The 17,880-nt window shown below is 40.0% G+C and overlaps 1 protein-coding gene across 1 annotated transcript; it reads right to left on the reverse strand.

Moving 5' to 3' along the window:
* Positions 1 to 33: 33 nt before the first annotated feature.
* LOC137098474 (uncharacterized) lies at positions 34 to 11,239 on the reverse strand. The gene is made up of 6 exons (XM_067474723.1): positions 11,188 to 11,239; positions 10,856 to 11,014; positions 10,299 to 10,597; positions 8,953 to 9,070; positions 716 to 799; positions 34 to 632 (listed from the first exon to the last, which is right to left on the reverse strand). The coding sequence occupies exons 2-6, from the start codon at positions 10,896 to 10,898 to the stop codon at positions 286 to 288; spliced, it is 891 nt and encodes a 296-aa protein (XP_067330824.1). The 5' UTR covers positions 10,899 to 11,014; positions 11,188 to 11,239; the 3' UTR covers positions 34 to 285.
* Positions 11,240 to 17,880: the final 6,641 nt, after the last annotated feature.

Raw genomic sequence — 17,880 nt, forward strand, 5'->3', positions numbered from 1 at the left:
ACAGCTCTGGAACTGTTTGTATCTCACCACAGCAAAGAGCAGCAAGAAGAATCCAGAGCCAATGTTCCATGTGTACAAGCAGGTGGAAATCAACAGAAGAAAGTGTGTGATGTTCAACCTTCAGTCTGACAATTGTTCTCTTCACAGTCGCTGTTCTTATTGACACAATGGTTGAACACAGTGCAGAAGTAGAGCAGCGCCTACTTGATAATGTGGCCCTCTAGTGGAGAGAAAAAGTTCACTTCAACACTGTGGAAAAAAAGCTTCCAGCAGCTTGTCAGTGTGTCAGCTTGTGTTTTTGTACAGAGTTGTGTTGTTTCCTGTCACTGTGGGCCTCACAGCACAGTAGTACACAGCAGAGTCAGACACTGCAGCAGAGGAGATCTGCAGATCCACTTGGGTTTTATCTTCACTCATTTTCACAGACAGTGTAGAGTCCTTTGCAGTTTTATTTGGTTCAGTTCCAGAATGAGAGATAAGAAATTGTGGTGGTTTTCCTGGATATTGTCGATACCAAAAGAAATAATGATTGTAAACAGCAGCTTTGGAATATGTGTAGGTCAGAGTAATGTTGCTTCCTTCTAAACTGAACTCTTCATTCTTGATTGGAGTAAGTTTGTCACAGCTGACTCCTACATGGAGAGAAAATCATGTTAAACCACATACATGAAAGAAGTGAAAATCAGATATACTTGAAATGATCAGTTTAACATACCTGTTAAAATAGAAAGAAACTGTATAGAAAGTAGACAATGCAGTGAGAGCATGGTGAAAACTGTATCACTGAATGTGTACTGGGCTTAACGTGAAGTCTCTCTTCTGTATTTCAGATACATCTCAGCTCCTCCCTGAATCTCAGGCTCCTCTTGTTGTTTCACTTCTTACATTTCCTTTAAGTTTCATTTGACATTAACTGCCAACATGTCTTCATTATGTCAGAGAACTGAATCAGTGTAATGTCTCTTTTAGTCTGACAGTCTGTTGTTTGGATGCCTGTTCCAACTAAATTCATTTTCTTATAATATACTTTCTTTGACTTTCAGTCATGATTTAGAGTTCATCAGCACTGGTAAAAGTCACCAACGATCTTCTCTTGGCATCAGATAATGGACTACTCTCTATACTTGTTCTGTTAGATCTTAGTGCAGCATTTGATACCATTTATCATAACATTTTATTACAGACACTGGAACATGAAATTGGGATTAAAGGAACTGCACTAGGTTGGTTTAAATCTTATCTATCTGATAGACTTAAATTTGTTAATGTTAATGATGAATCCTCCATGCACACAAAGGTTAGCTATGGAGTTCCACAAGGCTCTGTGTTAAGACCAATACTTTTTACTTTATATATGTCTCCTTTAGGCAACATTATTAGAAAACACTACATAAATTTCCACTGCTATGCTGATGATACCCAGCTATATTTATCTATGGAACCAGATAAAAAGTATCGGTTAATCAAGCTCCATGTCTACAGGACATAAAGGCCTAGATTTTACTAAACTTAACTCAGAGAAAACTGAAGTAGCATTTGACCAAAATAAATCTTAGAAATACGTTGTCCAACCATATCATTAGTGTAGATGGTATGGCACCAGTAGTGTACTGGTCTCCAGTACTACTGCAAGGATTCTGAGTCATTGTACTCCTTGTCCGAGTTAAAATCTCCTCAGTGTGGAGAATGATCTTGCAGAGGACGCAACGGACACAGCCAGGCTAAGACAAAGTTCTACAAACTTTTCCAATTTTCTAAAAAGCTCTAGTTTGTTGATGTAGCCCAGCTAAAAAAATCTGCCACATCTATAGTTGCTTATAAACCCTTGACTTTGGCAACATCACCTAGAAGTGTGAGCTACATAAGCAATTGAGCTGAGTTGGAAGATTTGAGGCAACGTCATGTTGTCCAGAGTACTGACCACTCATTGCATTTATTATATTATTTTCCTTCTGAGCTGGTTTCATTCCAGGCTGATTAAACCATCAGTCCAGCTCTGATGTTATGAGGTCTGCTGCTTGATAAAAAGCAAGTCTCCACTGTTAACACCCCGAAGGCAGTGGAGTGTCCAGTGGTGTCTGTGTATCCCACAAAAAGGATGGAGTTTTGCTGTCCAAAAGTCCAAAATCCTTTTTTATGCTATTATTTTACAACCACTAATCTACAGTTTGTTTTGCAGTAATGTTAACTGCCAAAATTCTGATAATACACTCAAATCTTTACATTTAATTCAAATTCTGAATATATTATTCAAGTAGGCCATACTTGAGAGGGCAAACTTAGTTCCACTCTGAGCCTAAAGGGAAGCACATTCACTACCCCACTTCGCACATTCACTACCCCACTTCGCCTATATCACCGGTCAAGGCAGATGGCTGCCCACCCTGAGTCTGGTTCTGCTGGAAGTTTAATCCGTTAAAGGGAGTTTTTCCTCTCCACTGTTGCCTAGGGCTTGCTCAAGGGGGAATTATTGGGTTTCTCTATAAATCTTTATAATTCAATTCAACTTTATTTATATAGCGCCAATTTACAACAAAGTCATCCCAAGGCACTTTACAGAATAAAGTCCAGAGTACATAAGTATGTAGAAGCAACCCAACAAATCCCCCTTGAGCAAGTTCTAGGCAACAGTGGAGAGGAAAAACTCCCTTTAACGGGAGAAACCTTCAGCAGAACCAGGCTCAGGGTGGGCAGCCATCTGCCTTGACCGGTTGGGTTGAGTGGAAAGTGAAGGGAGAAAAGAGCAGAGCAACAAAAAGCAACAACAAAACAACAACAAAGCATTATACAGGTTGGTAGGACACAAAATTAATAGCATACAGTGGTGACAAATAAATGTGTAGAGAAAAAGAGGAGGGGAGCTCATTGCACTTGTAGGAGTCCCCCAACACTCTAAACCTATAGCATCATAAGTAGGAGCTAGTTCAGGTTGAGTGAGCAGTTTTAACTATAAGCTTTATCAAAAAGGAAAGTTTTAAGCCTAGTCTTAAAAGTAGAGAGGGTGTCTGCTCCCCGAATTTGGATTGGAAGCTGGTTCCACAGGAGAGGAGCTTGATAGCTAAAGGCTCTGCCTCCCATTCTACTTTTGCAAACTCTGGGAACCACAAGTAGGCCTGTATTCTGGGATCGAAGTGGTCTAATGGGACGATACAGAACTATGAGATCTTTTAAATATGATGGAGCTTGACCATTAAGAGCTTTGTATGTAAGGAGGAGGGTTTTGAACTCTATTCTAGATTTTATGGGAAGCCAATGGAGAGAAGCTAGTGAAGGTGAAATATGATCTTTCTTTCCTAATCCAGTCAGCACTCTTGCTGCAGCATTTTGGATTAATTGAAGGCTTTTTGGAGAGTTATTAGGACACCCCAGAAGTAGGGAATTACAGTAGTCCAACCTAGAAGTAAAAAATGCATGGACCAGTGTCAGGGACCGAGCAGGTAGACACAGGACACAGGAGTAAAGTCACAAAAGAAAATGGGTTTTATTTACCCAAATGTAACATATACAAAGAAATTTCAATTAACAAAATGTGGGCCCTAAAAGAGGTCAAGAAAAGATAGCTGAACTTAAACTATCAAACTGAAATTACAACATAAGTTCTAATCACAACAGAGACAAAACAGACCTCACCTGAGTGACACACAAGGGGCAACATATATACTGGCTGGCCAAACCAATATGACACACAAGGGGTAGATATAACTAGAACTGGACAAATTATAAACAAACTCTAGACAAACAGTTTACCAACATCATCCCATTACTCAAATATGAAAAAGAAATAACAAAATAATGAACGAAACACCATTTAATAAACTATAAAGTCTAAAGAAACATATTCCCCATATTTTCCCCTCCCTGCGTCAAACGGGGTACTTGGTACAATCCAGGCCCAATAGGAAGTATTTGAAGTTGACAAAGGCCTCAATCCAATCTTTTATCTGGATGGCCAACACCCCCGGACCAGCAAAATGATAACTCAAGAAAAAGAGAAATTAAATTAATACAACTTAAACTTAACAACAAGAAACCAAACTTACAAAGGTAAATGAAAACATTACCAAACAAACTTAGGGTGTGTCCGAGGCTGTGGCCATCACAACCAGTTTTTCGGCATCACTTTGAGACAGGATGCTTCTAATTTTAGCAATGTTCCGTAGGTGGAAGAAGGCTGTTCTAGAGATTTGTCTTATATGTGACGTAAACGCCAAATCCTGGTCAAAAATAACTCCAAAGTTCCTTACCGCAGTACTGGAGGCCATCTAAAGTAACTATATTGTTAGACAGCATATTTATCATGTTTTTAAGCCCAAAGAGAATGATTTCAGTTTTGTATGAATTTAGAAGTAGGAAATTATAGGACATCCAGGTCTTTATGTGTTTTAGACATGCTTCAAGTTTAACTAATTGGTTAGTATCTTCTGGTTTCACAGATAAATAGAGCTGGTGATCATCTGCATAGCAGTGGAAGTTTATGGAATGTTTCATAATAATTTTGCCTAAAGATGACATATACAGATTAAAAAGTATTGGTCCTAACACAGAGCCCTGTGGACCTCCATAGCTAACTTTGGTGCATAAAGAAGATTCATCATTAACATGAACAAGTTGGAATCTGTCTGACAGATAAGATTTAAACCAATGTAATGTGGTTCCTTTAATCCCAAATACATGTTCTAGTCTCTGTAATAAAATGTTTTGGTCAATGGTGTCAAATGCGGCACTAAGGTCTAGTAAGACCTTAAGATTATCTGAAGCCAGGAGAAGATCACTGGTGACTTTTACCAGTGCTGTTTCTGTACTGTGATGACCTCTAAATCCTGACTGAAAGTCTTCATACAAATTATTCCTGTAAAGCTGATCACATAATTGTTTTGCAACTACTTTTTCAAGGATTTTAGAAATAAACGGGAGATTTGATATTGTTCTATAGTTGGCTAAATCACCTGGATCAAGACAAGGTTTTTTAAGTAACGGTTTGATTACAGCAACTTTATAGCACTTTGGTACATAGCCAGTTTCTAAAGATGGGTTAATCAAATCTAATATGAACGTGTCTATTAAAGGTAGAACATCTTTAAGCAATTTGGCTGGAACAGGGTCTAAAACACATGTTGTTAGTTTTGAGGAAGCGATAGTTGATCTTAGCTCAGTGAGATCTATGGGTGAAAAGCAGTCTAAGATGGATTGGGGCCTTATTGAGGATTCTAGAGCTGTTGTACATGAAGATCTATCTGTAATATTTGTAGGGAGGATCTGGTGATTTTTTTTCCTAATGGCTACAATTTTATTAGTAAAGAAAGTCATGAAGTCGTTGCTGCTCAGAGTTAAGGGAAAACTAGGCTCAACAGAACTATGGCTCTTAGTCAGCCTGACTACAGTGCTGAACAGAAACCGTGGGTTGTTCTTGTTTTCTTCTATTAATGATGAATAATATGCTGTTCTGGCATCACGGAGAGCTTTTTTGTACATTTTTAAACTATTTTTCAAGGCTAAATGAGATTCTTCTAAATTAGTGGAACACCACTTCCTCTCTAACTTTTGTGACGCCTGCTTTAAGCTGTGCATTTGTGAATTGTACCATGGAGGTCGGCTCCTCTGATTCACTGCCTTCTTTTTCAGAGGGGCAACTGTATCTAGTATCATACGCAGTGAGGCTGCAGAATCGTCAACTAAATAATCAATTTGTACAGTAGTAAGATGGCTACTCACCATAGTATTGACACATGGTGGTTAAAAAAGATGAAGAAATAATTTCTTTAAATTTATTCACAGCATTTTCAAATAAACATCTGCTGTAGTGGAATTTTTTCCTAACTGCTGTATAGTCCATTATTGTAAATTCAAATGTTATTAGAAAATGGTCAGACAGAAAAGAATTATGAGGAAATACTATTAAATTATCAGTTTCAATGTTATATGTAAGGACAAGGTAACAGTAAAGAATTTGTACATTGGCTACCTTTGATTACATGTAAACTGAGAATGAAGATCTGAACATGTGACTTTTTGACAGTTGGTTTGTGACTGATGTGGGTTTTCTGCTCATGTGAATCCTCCCACAGTGTTTCATTAGCAGCTGGAACCACAGTGACTGTGAGAAAGCAAGAATTAGCAGAATCCATCTGATATGAAGCTGTGGTTTGAAAACCATTTCCCTCGTCTTTGGACGAGGAGTCAGATATCTGGGTTCAGGTTGTTGTACAGCATCTTCTACACTTTGTATCACTGTGTTTCTCAAAGCACAGTAGTAGAGAGCTGTGTCTGCCAGGGTCAGTGTGTTTATGGTCAGTTCAGTTGTTGAATCTGAGGTTTGGGATTCATATCGAGGATCAGGGATGTTATCACTACCACTATAGGATTTTGCTCCTTTCCAGAGAATAAACTGAGGAGCCTGAATGTCAGAATGATGTTTGTACCAGTAAAACTCTGGATGACTTGCAGCTGTATCATATTTACATTTGAGTTTGACAGATTGTCCTTCTGTCCCACTGACTTCATCACCTTCAGGAGATATTGTGTCTCCAGCTATTAGTCCTGGAAAAAGTAGAGAAAATAAAGCCATTAGATGAAGATTGTTGATGAGACTGAGAGGAGAAGACATTTGATCATGTTCCAGTAGGTGAAATGAGCCAATAATTGTTTGTCCAACTGAGCTATAAAGTGAGACAAAGAGAGAAGGTAGAGCAACATGTCTTTGGAGTAGTATGAACAAACTAAACAGCCTCTCTGCTGCACAGCCCTTCTCCTCAACATCAAGCTGATTGTGCTTTTAGTTCCTCAAACATTTCTGCTCTGGACACACAAACAATCTCATTGGTTGACTTGGACTCGGTGGGTGGGACCAGCTCATAACATCTTACTGATTACTAACCACCAACATTGAAGATTTTGAAATTATATTTGTGTTTCTGTGAAAAAGATTAATCTGTAATGTACTGTCATTATTTTTGTCCTCATTCGAGAACATCATTGTAACCGCAAAAGGTTAATTGATAGAATGTTATAGTCTTTAAACAATAACTGGGAAACACTGTAAAGTTTATTATATAGCACTTTTCTAGATCAGCTGGGACAATTTACTTCAGAATATAAATGAAATAAAACGCAAAAGACAAACAAGAAAAACCTAAAAATAGTAAAATGTCAGTCTTTACTCAAAGGCCAGTCTAAACACATCGGTCTTGAGCTGGTTTTTAAAAATGTCCAAAGTTCAGAGATCTTAAGTCTTATGAGGGAGAATTCCAGAGGTTTTCTGGTGCGAGGAACAGCCAATAAGCCCCGATCAGAGACCTTAGAGACCCGGTGGTGATGTACGGTCATTGTTTCACATATGCTAAATTTGTCACTACACATCCTGTCACCACAAACTTAATTCTGCTCTGGTTACATCGCGCCTGAATTCTGTGCTTTAGGTTAACTCATTTTATTTAATGCTCAGGAAATGTAGTGATCTTCCCAAAGTTGTGGTCTTGGTTGCATGTTTAAAATACATAGGCACAAAAACCAAAGGGTATAAAGTGTAAAAAGCTTTTATAAAGAAACACACACCAAGACAGTTTACAGTAATCAAGCATGACCAGAAATTCAGCTGAACTGTTGAGTTGTACAGTCTTACAGCGGTGGGAATGAAAGACCTGTGGTAACACTCCTTCCTACACTGAGGATGCATCAGTCTGCTGCTGAAGGAGCTGCACAGAGCAGATGAGAGCTATTGTCCATAATGGATGTCAGCTTAGCAAACATCCTCCTCTCACCCACCTCCTCCACAGAGTCCAGAGACCAGCCCAGAACAGAGCTGGTCCTCCTTAACAGCTTGTTCAGTCTCTTCCTCTCCAGGTCAGTCCAGGTTCTGTATTTATTCATTTTTTATTTTTAATATAGCGGGAGGAAGGAGCCAGTTGGGGAGCAAATTATTACTATTTTTTACTTATGTTTGTTGGTTTGTTTGTTTCTTTGGGGGCTTGCAGCAGTGTCCCCTCCAGCAGGTGGTGCCCTAGACGACCGCCCATAGGGCTGATGCCAAGAGCCGGCTCTGGCGTCATCTCCACAGTCTTAACCATGTTCTGCTTTAGGTTGTTTTAACTGCGTTACAGCACCAGCTGATCGACCTCCCATCAGTATTCAGTGTCATCATAATCTTGAATGAGTCTGAGAACAGTTGGCGTTCACAAACTTTAGGAGCTTGGCAGTCGAGTTGCACCAGCACTAGTGTGCAGTGTACAGGATGTAACTTTTCCCATCCTTACCTGCTGGTCAGAAAGCTGGTGATCCATTGACAGATGAAAGAGGGATACTGAGAGCTGGGAGAGTTTAGACAATAGGATTTCTGCATCGATGGTGTTAAACACTGAGCTGAAATCCACAAACAAAAACTGTGCAAACTACAGGGGGTCTAGCAGGGGCCCTGACATGTTTTTCAGTTGTTTAAAGGTTTTCATGAGCACAGACATCAGAGTGAGTGGCCTGCAGTCATTTAGTTTTGTAAGAAAAAGTATTTTTAGGGTTTAAAAGTATGATTGACCCTTTGAAGGTAGAGGGGAATTCTCACAGATCCAGTGATCTGTTGAAGATTCAGGTGATTGGGGCCAGTTGGTCAGCACAGGCTTTCAGACAGGAGGACCTGAATTTATCAGGGCCTGCAGACTTCCTGGGTTTCTGTCTGTAAAAGAGTCTCCTCACCTCTTCTTTGCACATCATGAGGATGTCCAAAATGTCTGGCAGGGGCTTTAGTAAAGTGTATGCAGTCCTGTTGTCTGAAGGGGGAGGTGGGTGAGGGACTGCACTCTGTGTGTCTTGAAGTGGATTCAGGGGGTTGATGCAGGTGTTCGGGTGGTGATCATTGACCTGCAGGTTTGTTTTCCTCAGCAGGTGCTGCCAGGCTCTCCACACTGTTGTAGCATCACAGGCAGAAAAACTGTTTTTCAACTTTTCAGAATAGTTTCTCTTTGCCTCGATCTACTTCGTCAATAGATTTCTGGCCTGTAATGGAGACTTTCCCTGCATCTGTAAGCTTCCTCTTTGGTCCTGTGAAGCTGGGTTTCGCTGTGAAACATGGCTTGTTGTTGCCCTACGTGTGACACAGGTGGACACGTGTGGAAACCAAAAACTGATGAAGTGCTGCTTTGCCTCTCTGGTCAATCTCTTCACAGATTTAACTACAGGCTTGAGAGGTTTTATTTTTTGCTCATAGGTCAGCAGGAGATGAACCATGCAGTGATATGAGTGGCCCAGAGCTGCTTTGGGGACAGAGTGACATGTGTCTTTCAGTACAGTGCAGCAGTGATGCAGTGTATTATTGTCTGTAATCGGGCAGTTTATGTGCTGTTTGTATTTAGACAGTTCATGTCTTAGTTCTGCTTTGGTAAAATCCCCAAGAACAATGATAACAGAGTCTGAGTCTTTGCCCTCTAAGCTGGTTATTTTCTCAGCTAACTGCTGCAGCGCGTCACTTACGGTGGGATATAAACACCAACCAGTACAAATGAGAAAAAAACCCTCGGAGAAACAAATGGTTCACATTTTAGAATTAAAGATTGAGGTTCTCATTTACATTTTGGCATCAGTGCATCAACCTTCACTGATACAGAAGCAGATGCTGCTGTGTTACACGGTCCACTCAGTGCAGGTGAAAGCACAGGAGCTGCAGGTTGTTATCCACAATGCATGTTTTGATCCAGGTATCAGTGAAGCCCAGGACAGTAGAGGATGTAAAGTCTATAGCAGCTCGTAAAGACTGGTAAAAGTCTGTGTGTAGTGGATTGATACTAATCAGATCGTCTTTGAAATACATCATTGGATTAGAGCATCCTAATACACAAAAAACATCATAGACACCATTGGATCAAGACGGACGTCTGTGTCGTCATCTTAGCTCTTAACTTCACAATATTGTCAGTTTCACTCATTCTGTCTTCAATCTTTAGTGTTTAGTTTGTTTTTTCATCGCTGCAAATAATCTAAACTGTGTTATCACAAACCATTAGTTTAATTGATACTGAGATTTTCTCCTTTTACAAGGTGAATCATCACATTTTTGAATCATGAAATATCATATCACAGTGCTTTGTTACACTTCCAGTGTCAATACTGTAAATGAAGCTTGATGTGAGAGATTTCATTTCTGAAGCCGTGAATCACAACCTGGTCTCACAATGAAAATAGTACAGACTTTATCTCAAACAACAGAGTGTAACAGTGTGTGTCTCCCTCTAGTGGATGTTGTGTAGTATTGCGTTGTCTTTGCTCCAAAGGTTTTTGTACAGAGTTGTGGTGTTTCCTGTCACTGTGGTCCTCACAGCACAGTAGTACACAGCAGAGTCAGACACTGCAGCAGAGGAGATCTGCAGATCCACTTGATTTCTCTCCTGGTTCAGTTGAGCAGTCAGTCGAGGGTTTGGAGGTTTTGCTTCTATCACTTCAGGCTCTTTAGTATCTGTGATCAGGAGCAGATACTGAACAGCTGATCCAGGATCCTGTCGATACCACTGAAGATTTTGAGCTTTAACTGAATATTTACAGGACAGAGTAACACTATGACCCTCTGATGAAACCACTTCAGTCCTGATGGCAGTAATATCATCTTCCAACGTGTTACCTAGTGAGAGAAACAACTTGTTAGATTTAGAGAGACACACTCACATATCCATCATATGATCAACATATTAACTTCACACAGTCAGTTTGATATGAAAAGAATTGATCCTGTTAACAATACACTGAGTAATTATTAAGGAGGAAGTGATAACGTCTTTGAAATGTTACATTCTGAACTTCAGCTACAACTACTTAACTCAATCTGTCATGTTTAGAAAATGTCTTTGTGTTTCAGCTTCTTTCTCAAGATCATACGTACCTATGAGAGCTGAAAGAAACAAAACTGCAAAGAGTTTTTCCATGTTGACAGTAGAGAAATATAGTAACTGAATGTTCAGAATTAGCTGAGAGTTGTTGAGTTGGGTTTGATCTGATGTTCACAGCTGGAATCAAACTGTTCTCTCTCAATCAGACACATCTGTAGTCAGTAGGAGGAGACTCACATGTCAGATTATCACAGTTGTGTCTCATGATGTAAGATGATGAACAAACAGAGTTCCTATCATGTCATTTTTACACTTAGTTTGTTACAATGTAAGTCAAAGAATGTTTAAACAGTGTTTCCCAAGTACATTGGTACATTTCACTCACCAGTATGAAGTGAGACAATCATCATACAGATGAACAGCAGCAGCATCATTTTTACTTGTGCTGAATGAACAGTAGAGAGCAGACAGCAGCTGTTCACTTCATATTCAGCTGTAGATCTCCTCCTCCTGCTGTGCTGTTTTCATTCAGGCTGATGGAAGCTTTAAAAAGACACTGATGCTGCTTCATCATCATCATCATTGAAGTTCAGACTGAGGAAGAATCTGTAGAGAAATAACTTTCTGAGGAATCAAACAGCTTTGACTGCTGCTACTGTACAAAAAAGTTGAAACAGCTTCATGTTGTGGCTCATCAACTTTTTTCCTCTGTACCAAGTGGACCAACTGCCTTTTCTGTCTTCATCTCTTAATGTCTTTCCTGTCTTTATCCTTACTATTTACCTGCACTTCCTGTTTCACTCTGTCTGCTTCCTCTGACCTTCTCTCTGTCTCATCTTCTACATGTATCAGCTCCTCAAAGTTCTCCCTTCACCTTCTTAACACACTCTCTTGGCTTGTCAGCACATTTCCATCTTCATCCTTTATCACTCTAAGCTGCATCATGACCCTACAAGTTCAGTCCTGCTGTCTGACCAGTCAATGTACAGTAAGTCTGTTTGTCCTTCTTTAATGTTCAACTCATCCATCTATCTTTTATTAAGTTATCATGATTAACTCCTCTTGTTGTCATTTTTAGTTTATTTAATTTAGTTGGTCAGGGAACAGAAACAGTCTCTATAGGTATGTGGGAGTTGTGGGGGGGTGACGGTTGTAAGGACACTGCAGAGAGGTGTGTAGGACTGGATCGTTGCATCCTAGGCTCAACTCTGGATTGTCATTCTTTTGGTTGTCTAATAAAACCAGCCATAAAAACCACCAGGCATCATTAACTCCTGTATAATTAATAATCACACTGTATTAATGTTTATCTTTATCCCAGGAAGACATTTGCCTACGTTGGAGTCTCTAACTTCATGTTTCATTTTATTAAAGTTCTTTTTTTATCAGAGTGTAACAGTGTGTGTCTCCCTCTAGTGGATGTTGTGGAGTATTGTGTCTTTGCTCCAAAGGTTTTTGTACAGAGTTGTGTTGTTTCCTGTCACTGTGGGCTGCAGAGCACAGTAGTACACAGCAGAGTCAGACACTGCAGCAGATGAAATCTGCAGATCCACTTTAGTTTTACCTCCACTAATGTTAACAGAAAAGTGTAGAGACTTTTTATTACACTGCATGTTCCTGTGTGAGAGATGAACTCTGGAGGTTTTCCTGGATATTGCCGATACCAGAAGAAATAATCATCAGTTGCAGCTTGTCTGGAGTATTTATAGGACAGAGGAACGTTGCTGCCTTCTAAAGTGAACTCTTCATTGTTGACTGCAGTCAGATCTTCACAGCTGACACCTGAAGGAAGAGAGAAATGTCGTTAAAGATGATGTTAAACTCTGATTTCCTGTTCCAGTGCTTTCTAACAAACAGTTGTTATTCCTGCTTGAACCTACCTTTTAGTATGATCACAAACAAAGGAACAATTCCACAGTACTGCAGTGAGAGCATCTTCCACACAGTATCTGTGGTCTGTATGGGTTAGATATTGAATGGATGTGATAGTGGGAGTTCTTTTCTCTTCTGCTCTTTGACAGTGTTGCTCCTCCCTGTTTTTGGGTTTCATTAGCAGCTCGAACCACAGTGACTGTGAGAAAGCAGGAATTAGCAGAATCCATCTGATATGAAGCTGTGGTTTGAAAACCACTTCCCTCCTCTTTGAAGAGGAGTCAGATAACTGGATTCAGGTTTTTGTACAGCCTCTTCTACACTTTGTATCACTGTGTTTCTAGAGCACAGTAGTAGAGAGCTGTGTCTGCCAGGGTCAGTGTGTTTATGGTCAGTTCAGTTGTTGAATCTGAGGTTTGGGAGTCATATCGAGGATCAGGGATGTATTTATTATTTCCACCTTTCCCTCGTTTCCAAAGTATAAATTGAGGAGCCTGAATGTCAGAATGATGCTTGTACCAGTAAAGGTCAGCATAAGTTGCACTTGTCTGATAGTTGCATCTGAGTTTGACAGATTGTCCTTCTGTCCCACTGACTTCATCACCTTCAGGAGAGATTGTGTTTCCAGCTATTAGTCCTGGAAAAAGTAGAGAAAATGAAGCCATTAGATGAACATTGTTGATGAGGCTGAGAGGAGAAGACATTTGATCCTGTTCCAGCAGGTGAAATGAGCCAATAATTGTTTGTCCAACTGACCTATAAAGTGAGACAAAGAGAGAAAGAGGTAGAGCAACATGTCTTTGGAGTAGTTGAAGCCAAACAGACAGCAGATGAACAATGTTGTTCCACTGCAGTAGAATGAACAAACTAAACAGCCTCTCTGCTGCACAGCCCTTCTACTCAACATCAAGCTGATTGTGCTTTTAGTTCCTTAAACATTTCTGCTCTGAACACACAAACAATCTCATTGGTTGACTTGGACTCAGTGGGTGGGACCAGAGATTCTTATATATAGAGATACTTTCCAAGGTTCAGTTCAGACAGACATTATTTCTGATCCAGATCAGCTCTGCCTCAGAGAAATATTTGCTAAGTTTCACTTGTAGGGGAATAGATTAAATTTAGTCATATGGTTAGATAATAAGCAAACAGTCAACCAAGATGGGCTTATTGAAGAGGTCACAAAGAGGACAAGAGATCACAGGCTGGGTCGTGTTTGGACGAATGCTTGAAATCACAGCAGGCACTTTGTTGTTACAAGGCCCAAAGCAATGTAGCAGATAGTGAGTCCTGGGGTCACAAGATCTACAAGAAGGTGAAATAAAAGGGTTTTATTTACTTCACAACTGATATCTTCAGATAACCTAGAAAGGGACAAGAGTGATGACTGTCAACTGCATGCACCTGGTTTCGTCATTCATGTTTTGTGAGGATGGTTCCTTTCTTGGGTTTAAGTATAAATAGAAGGGGTTTGAGAGATACAAGTCAGAAACAACACTCAACATCCATGTGTTCTTCTCCATGCCGGCATGTATTAAACTGAGATGGTTTATCACGCTGAGTTCTGTCTACAATTCTTCCAAGAGGGAAAATTTCTATCACACACTTCTTCACACTGTTGTGGGACTAATGAAGTTTGCAGTAGAAGGACATTTGATCACCTGAAGGTTTAGTGACGAGGATTATTTTCCTCTCTGGATGTCGTCAGTTTCAATTTCTGTTGATGGAAGTGTATCAGCTTTTAGATCAGTTTGCAGATGATGATTTTCTGTGTGATCCACTTATAATGACAAAGTGAAAACAGAATTTTAGAAATGTCTGTAAATTTATTAAAAAGGAAAAACCTGAAATATCACATCTACATAAGTATTCAGACCTTTTGGAACAACACTTAACATTAAGCTCAGTTTCCTCCCATTTCTCTTGATCATTGCTGAGATGTTTCAACACCTTGACTGGAGTCCACCTGTGGTACATTAAACTGCTTGGACATGATTTGGAAAGACTCACTCCTGTCTATAGAAGGGCTCACACCTGACAGTGCTACTGTATCAGAACAAAAGCCATGAGGTCAAAGGAACCACCTGCAGAGACAGGATTATTAACAGGATTATTAAAAGGCACAAATTTGGGGAGGGCTACAAAAGGTTCCTACTGCACTGCAGGTTCCCAAGAGCACAGTGGCTCCATGATTCTCAAATGGAAGAACTTTGGCACAACCAGGATTCCTCCAAGAGCTGGTTGCCCGGGCGAACTGAGCAATCGGGGGAGAAAGGTCTTAGTAAGAGGGGTTACCAACAACTGATGGTCACTCTGACTGAGCTCCAGAGATCCTCTGTGGAGATGGGACAAAGTTCCATAGAACAACCATCACTGTAGCCCTCCACCATTCTGGGCTTTATGGCAGAGTGGCCAAACGGAAGATCCCCCTCAACCCCAAAAAATGAAAGCCCATTCTCAACCTTTAAATATTCTTTAACCCTTCGCTGTTGATTATAGCTTTTACTTCACAAAGAAGTGTGTCCATGTTCTGCTCCTTTAAAATTAAATAGAGGACTTTCCACACCCATTTAAAATCTGTCTCTCCCAAGATCCTCAATGGTGTGAGCCAGATGAGGGTTTAAAATTCCTTTCTGAAGAAGAACATTACTAATTTGTGAGTGATTCCATCCAAGTTTGTCCCATTATCAGAGTGTAGCTCCAAAACTTTACCAAGTCTTGCTATGAGTGCATTCATGAAGGAGTCAGTATCCAGTGAAGGTGCCACTTCAATGTAGATTGCTCGAATGGCCAGGCAGATAAAAATAACTCCATATGTTTCTAATAGACTTCTTCTGCTCTTTACCTTGAAAGGTCCAAAATAACCTACTCCAACATGAGAAAATGGTTTTTCATCCAAAGTCACTCTTTCAGGAGGCAAATCTGCCATCTGCTTGGACAAAGGTTGAGTATTCAATCTTCAACATGTGACACACTTGGCAAGACTTTTTCTCTGACTGAACTGAACACAGACTGAACACAGTCCTTTTCTTGAAAGTGTCCATGTTCTTCTTCAGTGACCATCTCTGTTCTACATTTAAGTCAGATTGTGCACTAACATGCTCAATTGTCTCCTTTTCTGGACACAAGACAAGTGCCAGTCCTTAAATCGTAATATCCAGGCAACAGACTCTTTCAGAGGAGAAATAATGGCTTATTCTTGTCACTGCATTAGCTCCGTCATATACTTGTGCCATGTTAGCTGAAATGACCTTCTTGACCTCTAGGTCATCTGAAGAAAGCTGATTAACATTGTCAGGAATTTCACTTTCAGGCTGGAGGAGAAAGTGAGGTCCTCATACACATGTTGGATTTCAAAGATATGCGTCCACTTTTGAACCTCTAGAGGCAATGTCAGCTGGGTTGCTAGCAGAGTCTACAAACCTCCATGGAGAAGAGTGTGAAGTCCTGAGGATTTTTGACACTCTGTTAGCAACAAACCAAAAAACCTGAAAACAGAACAAAAAAACAAAAAAAAACTTCCTTTCTGCTCTTTTTCGCACTTTCATCTTGTGAACTGTGAACACTTTTCTTATAGGACTTTGCTTTAATGTTTTCTCCTTGACTTGGATTTTTGCTGCCTTGTACCTCACTTATAAGTCGCTTTGGATAAAAGCGTCTGCTAAATGACCAAATGACTAAATGTAAATGTAAATGTAAACCAACACAGAATTCTGAGGATCCATGTGTAGCTCCTTCCTCCACAACACATCTATGCAACTGACCATGGTGGCAGAGACAAGGTCCATTTCCAGGATGGTGACTGACTGTATTGGAGCGACACAAGCCTTTCCCATAATAAAAGCACTGTGTACCTGTAGGTTTGCATTTTGCACCAGCAAATAAGTCACCGCTCTGTAACCATCCTCACCTGCATCGGAGAAATGGTGTAATTGTGCTGTAGTTACATCACCAAAGTCCAGGGGTTTCAGGCACCTCATGATGTTAAAATCCTCCAAAATTTCTTGCAACCAATTCATCCACTGTCTAGCTGTCTGTTGATTCTGGGATGATGCAGACAAAAACAGTATACCAAGAGGATCAAAGATAGAACAAATAATCCATCTTTGAATCATCTGGTAAGAGGTCTGTTCTATATAACAATCTTGACCCTGAAGGAATCAGACTGAATGCACCATTCTACATCATGTTGCTTATCCAGACAAGGTCAAGATAGAGAGATGCTGCTTCTTCCTCTAAATCCACTGGCGCAAGGCAGTCGTCAACATGGAAGCAATGCACAACTTTATCCACTGTTTCCTGACTGAACTGATCTCTTTTGTCCTCTGCACATTTCCTAAGTAAAAAATTAGCACAGCTCAGAGAGGATGTTGCTCCAAATATATGCACTTTCATCCTGAAGTCAGTGAGACTTTGCATCACTGCAGCAGCAGATGAACAATGCTGTTCCACTGCATTAGAATTGGTTGACTTGGACTCAGTGGGTGGGACCAGCTAATAACCTGTTACTGATGTTGTACCTGTTAGGGGTTAAATGATCACTGTTAAACAGACTGGATGCAGGATTTGGTGCCAGTTATAGGTGGTATATTTGTTTTAGTGATCTTGTGATTCACTGCCAAGAAAATGTTTCACCTACACACTTACATGTTATTATCATACATGTTTTTTCAGGCATATTTAAGTAAAGCACATTGTCAGTCTAAATTTGCTGCTTAAACTTTACTTTCTGAAAGAAAAATACTTTTTTCAACTGCCTAAAAAATCTGTGTCATTCCACAGATCAGTTTTTCCAGAAATCTGGCCAAGAAGACAATTAGTTACAAGTGTCCTCATTTTAAAAAAAGACACCTTACTGGTCCTGAACTGGCTGCATCATTGAATATAAAAAGAGAGAAACTGTTGTGCATAGACACTGCAAGTAGGAGACTCAGGTCAGCTGCCTCATGGGCAAAGTTGCAAGAAAAAACCTATTAAGCTTCACAAATCAGAAGAAAAGGTTGCAGTGGGCCAAGAGGAACAACCAGTGGACTTTGGATGATGAGTCAAAGTTTGATTTGCTTGGAAGTAAAGAACATGTGTCAGACACAGAGGCAGGAAATTCCATCTGTGTAACGACTGATAACTTCATTTTGCAGCAACACAATGACCCCAATCTTTTATTTGGCTTGTGTAAGAATTATCTGGAGAAAAAGTATGTGCTGCA

This window comes from Channa argus, chromosome 14 (assembly GCF_033026475.1).
Source record: "Channa argus isolate prfri chromosome 14, Channa argus male v1.0, whole genome shotgun sequence".
NCBI lineage: Eukaryota > Metazoa > Chordata > Actinopteri > Anabantiformes > Channidae > Channa > Channa argus.